This window comes from Haemaphysalis longicornis, unplaced genomic scaffold (assembly GCF_048455015.1).
Source record: "Haemaphysalis longicornis isolate Haplotype H1 unplaced genomic scaffold, Haemaphysalis longicornis Haplotype H1 scaffold_19, whole genome shotgun sequence".
NCBI classification, from domain to species: domain Eukaryota; kingdom Metazoa; phylum Arthropoda; class Arachnida; order Ixodida; family Ixodidae; genus Haemaphysalis; species Haemaphysalis longicornis.
In genome coordinates this window covers 7,737,891-7,744,101 of record NW_027526288.1, presented here as the reverse complement: position 1 = coordinate 7,744,101, position 6,211 = coordinate 7,737,891, and the positions used below count along the sequence as shown (strand labels likewise).

At 51.1% G+C, this 6,211-nt stretch overlaps 1 protein-coding gene across 1 annotated transcript; it reads left to right on the top strand.

The window, feature by feature from the left end:
- Positions 1 to 981: 981 nt before the first annotated feature.
- Positions 982 to 5,972, top strand: LOC144166761 (uncharacterized). The gene is made up of 3 exons (XM_077696248.1): positions 982 to 1,501; positions 3,140 to 3,376; positions 5,690 to 5,972. Exons 1-3 carry the CDS (start codon positions 1,037 to 1,039, stop codon positions 5,960 to 5,962), a joined length of 975 nt encoding a protein of 324 aa, XP_077552374.1. The 5' UTR covers positions 982 to 1,036; the 3' UTR covers positions 5,963 to 5,972.
- The last annotated feature ends 239 nt before the right edge of the window (positions 5,973 to 6,211 follow it).

Below are 6,211 nucleotides of genomic sequence, written 5' to 3'. Positions count from 1 at the left end.
CGGTGAGTCCGAGATGGTAAATCGAGAAGCCCCAGTGAGCGCCGTACTGTTGTAGGCAGTGGACGTGCTTTGTAACCTCCTTTATCAGCCTTTGCAGCATTAAGTGCGAACTAAGGCTAAATTAAAGCTGTTGCATTTTTTTTTTGCCAATTACTGCTGGAGAAATAGGGCAATTCTATTAACCCATCTTTTTTATTAACAAACGGCTCGGCGATGTCAGCATTGAATCGAAATGCGGACGGCCTGTCCTTTGGAATCCAGCAAAATCACATGGAAGAAAGGGAAATGTGTGTATTTTAGCAGATGTCTTTGTTAGAGAGGCTTGATCTTAAAATTGCAATCACTGATGAGGCTCTGGGTCCTTCTGCGCGATATCTGTACCCTCCATTTTAAAGTTGAGTGTGAACAGGAGAGCGAAGTCAGTGTTACGGCCTACGTTCACGATGTGTACAGGTCCCGGTCCTTAAAGAAATCTTTGGTGCCCCTTCCACCAGTCCCACAGACAGATAAAAAAATCATCTTGTTATCAGGCACAGTTGACAAATTCAGCATTCTGGCGTACTAACCACCTACAACTGTAAAACAAGCGCGTGCGCACGTGTCCGGAAAAAATAGGTAAACGCGGTACGTCGTGTCATATTTGGCGTGCATACATGCACACACGTCCTCAAGGCTAACATCGAACACCCGCAACGAGTACTCAAACAAACATCGTCGCCAATTAAAAGAAATGGCGCAATTCATCGTTGAGCAATTCTTGGATGCTTAACGCATGGTGGTGACGATGATCACACGTCGTGACCGACTCATGTCTGTACGCAAGTAGAGAACGACCTTTTTTGGTTACTAAACGCAAGCCATACTTCAAAGAGAGGTGGTAAATAAAGTGCGTCGTTGGATTGCTTCCCTAGTAGTGTAGTAAGATTGGGGGAAATGTGGGAAACTAAGAAGCCGCTACTCATTTTCTTATCTACAGGCCCCGTGCAGCCACAGAGCAGCGAACGGAATCGCGCTGAGCGATCAAGAAAGCAAATCCATGAAGACGCCTCAATCACCCGTCCCCAACGTGCATGATGGCGACGACAACGAGACGCTACCTTCCGGGAGGCTTTCTTCCAAGCCACCAATCGCTGCGAGCGCTTGTTTGGACGCGCTGTCTGGCCAAATGTCTGGAAAAACCCGATGGTCATCTTTGCAGAGGAGCCTTTCAGAGATTCGCTGCTCGTCTTCGGTCTCAGCCTCCCAGGAGGTACTGCAGCTACGTAACGGCGAAGCCCCGCCAAAACCCTCGGCCCAGGCCCCGTGGATCGAGCCTGCGTCGGTGTCAACGCTGTCTGCTGCGGCTCCCGTGGAAGCCGACGACGGGCATCCTGATTCCGGTGCTAGGCCCATTGGTAGCAGGACGTCGTCACGCTCAGCGTCTTCAGCACAGGCCTCGAAACCCAGCACTGCGGGATCTGCCTTCTCTCGAATGGCTTTCGCCGCATCCGAAGGCTCGGAGGTAAGGGCTCGAGCTGCGGCGAGTTTACCGCGAAATCTGATGTAGCGTGCCAGGCACTGAGCTAAATTTTCCCTCTATATGTGCACGTAGAAGGCCAAACCCTTCAATTATCGCCTACTTGCGTAGAATGCCAAGGCCCTTAACAATCTGTTTATCGCCTGATTAGAATGCCTACTCCCCGGCAGTGCGCATTCTCGCTGGTTATGAACATGATTTCCTAATGAACAGGGTTTAGTGATCAATGCTTCCATTGTGTTGTTTGTTCATGCACTCAGCTTCCGAGTGCTGCCTTGTGCCTATCTTCCGAAATGCGTACAATTCGGACTGCTTCGGTTGCCTGTCGCACCGAGAATACCTCATAGAAAGCATCAGGGTATTGTTGACGATTGAGATGTCGGCAATCGTTATGAGAAGCTCAGCCTTCTTGGCTGCATTGAAAACGCAAGCGCATTGCCCTGCTTCCACCACGAGAACTCCGAGGAAACATAACCGCCTCTTACGAGTTCTGAATTCTACATCTCTAATGTCCGCTTGAACGCCGCTAATTGCTCGTACGACAGGGTTTGTTGGCGCTGTGGCCGACCTGTGAGCCGGCACTGAGCGCTTGACAGTAGCCGCCATCGCCCGTGAGGGAACGTGCTAGAATTTCGGGTATGCTTACGTCGAAGCCAAAGGTAAAATTGTTGAATCGGCCTTCAACCTCTGATGGCAATCGTGATCGACATTGGCTGATTCTGTTTAGTGTGTATGCAATAATTGTGGGTGGGTATCTTGACGTCGCACCGAAAGGGTATTGGTGAAATGGCCGTGAACACCTGACGGCAGATTTCGTCAGGACAGATCAATCCTACTGAGCTACTACGTTGTCTATCCTATGACTCGACTGAACGTCTGGTTAACGTAATGCTGAGCCTACTGATGTGGCCGGCGACGTTAAGTTCAGTAAGTGGATGTCGAGCTGAGGGTGTTGGTTTTTACTTTGTTTTACAATGCGCGTCAGCCATTTTAGTATTTGTTTTGGCGCTACAGATGCCAGACGGCCCCTTTTCTTCTAAATGGACCAGTCAACAGTTTCGCATTAAAAATCACAGCATTATACATACCTTATCACGATTCAGTGCAATGGTCAGAAAACGACCAAACACTCCGTGCATAAGCAGAAGTGACACACACTTGCTCGCTCGATGAGCACACCAAGAAATCTCTAGCAATATTCAAGGCACACATGCCACTACTCACAGTCAACGACGCCTAAGATCCCGCTTTATTCGACTCTCTCTGAGTACTTGCTTCAACCAGCCTGAACCATCTTCCCCACAAACAGACATCTCGGCAGTGTTTAAGTTGCCGCTGCGCGCGTGGCGCACATGGAGCGCGTACGCATTCAACATGTGTAGGCCCCTCAGAAAGAACTCTGCAGCATGTGTTCACTGTAAAGAGGCGACGTGCAGTACGCAGCAAAAATATGTCCAGGCGCAAACCATGGCCTTTTCAGACGAGGGAATGAGGATACCATGGCTTGCGCGACGCTCAGAGTGTGGATCAGAAAGCCCGTCCGTGTGTTGAATGCATGTTGTGCTCAGTGACAGTGTGTCCCGTGTCTTCTCACCAATCTCCACGCTCCTGTCCACCATGCAGGTGACGCGGTACAGTGCCCACTGCCAGCACTTCGCAAACACCTCCTCTTCGTACTTCGGGGAGGCCCGCAGTGGACGCATGCGCAGCTTGCACAGCCACGCGCTGTTCCGCGCAGTGCTCTGCAGGACGTCGCCGTCTGCAACATCCACCGTGTACCGGAATCTGCTTCACCCTCCGCTGCTCCACAAGCCGTGCGTCCGAAACTCTGGACCCCAGGGAGCAGGGTTCCTGCGGCAGGTGCGGCATGATTTGTAGACCGCACTCTTAATTTGCTTGTGCCCACAGTGGCCCCGGAATTCTTCTAAAATGAAGATTTACGAGGGTACGTAGGCAAAAGGAAAACCCTTACCCAGAAAACTCCTCCGGCGCGTAAAGAACCAGGTCGAAGGGAGCCAAGTCGGGGTCTGACAGATATTTCCTGGGTTAATAGATGATGTAGCTACACTCTCGCATCTAACTACAATGGTAAGTGGGAACGGCGCATCGAAGGGAGAAAAAGACAAGCATTTCCCAAGTGAGAGGGAAGATGGCAAAGTGCGAATGCCCGAGTTTGCCCGATGTTACCCGAAGTTACCCGATTTGATCCGGAGGGGCGCTATGGTAAAGTCTTTGGCATTCGCACGTTACGTACCTCTCACTTGGGAAATGCTTGGGAAAGCGCCCTCGAGCGTCGGAATGCGGAGCCGACGAGCGAGCGCCCTCACGCGGACGGAACGCGAAGCGAACCGGCGCAGCGGCGCGCCGCCCGCAGCTACGCCGAGCAGGAGACCGTTGCTATGCCGAAACCGTTGCTACGCACGCTCTCTCTCCTCCTCCGCGCCGTTGCTAGGGGAGAGGGGGAGCGCGGACGGCGGACGAGTGATTCAGGGTCGCTTATAAAGTGCATTCGCACTTAAAATAGTCTCTCTCGCAGCAGAGCGCCCGAGCGACAAGCTACTGGGTGAAGCCACGGAGCAAGAAATACTTCTTTCTCCGTGGGTGAAGCACAGCCCAAGCGTCAATGGCGGGCAGGGGCCCTTCTAGGAACCACGGGGCCTTTTCTTTCAGCGTTTGAATCCATAGAAGCGGCAGCCAATGTGGTGAGCACTAAAACAGGAAGGGAATCATTAACTCCATCCTACAGGAATATCAAAACTGCAGTGGTAATGATGTGTCACTAACAAGTTATGTGAACGAAGGAAACAAAGGGAATGGCAAAAAAAAAATAATAACCAAGCGTTTGCGGACCGGACCGTTGTGCGGTCAAAATGACTCAATCATATTTATCACGGGCTATTAGATTAGACCACTACAGCTATGTTTTTGGTTTTATGGTCCTCACTGGTGTAGTTGTGCCGATACCAGGGCGGCTGTGCCCAGTTTCTTGAACACAGGAAAGCAAGGGGGGGCTTAACCCTCCTGCCCCTCTTCGTTTCTAGAGCCTTTGCGTAAAAGGGAAGGAGGGGCTCGTAGCGTGCACCTCCGCCTCTGTTGCACATGCAGATTGTGCACATGTTTTTTATATTCCTTACCCATCCCCTGACTCGCTCTGTATTTGACGCTGGCGATATTTTCTCAGGCGTTTTTCACGCTCATACGTACGGCCCTTTTTCGGCACCTCTTGTTGTCTCTTCAGCTCGTTTCTTTAGAACCCTGGGTCACCTTTTTTGTCGCTGAGAATTCTTGGGCCCTCAACGAAATTTCGTACAATGCTTCCGCTCGCTCGCGTTTCTTCAGCCTCCAGGACTGGTGTATATTTTTTGCCGCCGATGAAACATACGCCAATGCCCCCCACAACCTTACGGGCACATCGCTGAGGAGGAGCGGGTGCAGCAATGCAGGAAATTCGTTTCCCCGTGTTCTTCTCTGTTCCTCAATGGTTTCAGCACCGATTGAACTAATGAAGCCGTGGTGGCATAAAGCTAAGCTTAAAAAAATGGCTCGTGTCTTTGTTACAGCTAATTACGCCTCAGATTGGTTGCACATACTCACCTTACGCAGCACGTCTGAAGGCTGCCGTTGTTCAGTGTGTATTTTAATCTCGCACGATCTTGATAGTGCACTCAAGCATAGAAAATTCCCGGCCTAGGATTCGTAGAGGAAGGTGTCGGAGAAAATGCGTCATCAGTCAACTGGTTGAAGCAAGCGGATAACACCTCCGTCACCTTTTTGCTTATACGAACTAACGAATTAAAGTGGCCTGTTTTTATGCGTATTAAACAGTTTCTTATTGAATAGTATTGTTTGATTTGAATGTTATCCTTGTGTTTAGCTAGAGCATTTGGCGCGCGCACATACTTTTACCTTCCTTGAAAAAAAAAATTAATTTTTCTTACCGAGCGGCTGCAGAACAATGTGTTCGTGCGTACCTATGAGTTGAATACCGTGCACCGCAACTTTATCCTGATGGATATGCTCTCCGGGTAAGGCGCGCCTGCCAAGGCCAAAAAAACCTTGGGAAGCTGTCCACGAGTCTTATCGCTGAACAATTTTCTCGTGAATCTCGTTTATTTTTAGGTGTATAAAACATGAATTCCCCATTTATTGCGCCTTTCCCCCTTGCCTGGGCAGTCCGGAGTGCCGAACAACAGCCCTTGGGACCCCGCGGCAGAGTTCGGATTGTGCCCTCTCGTGCGCGGCGTGGACGTGCTTGGCGGAGGCCTCCTGCTGCGTCTGTCACCCATCGGGCACGGACACTGGGGACACAACGGCCTCCGAAGCATGCGAGCACCCAGAAGCGTTCCGTTCAACGCCGCCATGTGCAAGCTCGCGGGACGAGACGTGGATACCGCGGTCACGCCCAGCGTCCGCGACTACGTTCACGGCTCACACGCAGCTCCGTAACTGGCCCGGCGCACTGAAGGTATGATATACGGAGGCGGTATCTGCCCTATGTTAGTGGGGCCTCTCCTGTACACCGTGGCAGAATTTATTGTACCGATTTCATAAGTGGCAGCCTTTGTTTACCATGCAGCCTTTCATCCTTTTTACCTAGTAAGCTGCCGACAGTAGCACCTATTGAACGATACTTCTGTTGCTTGCGCCAGCTTCTTGCTGCAGCCGGTGAACCAATCCATCGCTCGAGGGCAGGTC

Coding starts and splice junctions, on each gene's coding strand:
- LOC144166761 (XM_077696248.1), top strand. CDS start 1,037: ATGAAGACGCCTCAATCACCCGTCCCCAACGTGCATGATGGCGACGAC. Junction 1,502..3,139: donor CCGCATCCGAAGGCTCGGAG/GTAAGGGCTCGA, acceptor TCCACCATGCAG/GTGACGCGGTACAGTGCCCA. Junction 3,377..5,689: donor GAGCAGGGTTCCTGCGGCAG/GTGCGGCATGAT, acceptor TTGCCTGGGCAG/TCCGGAGTGCCGAACAACAG.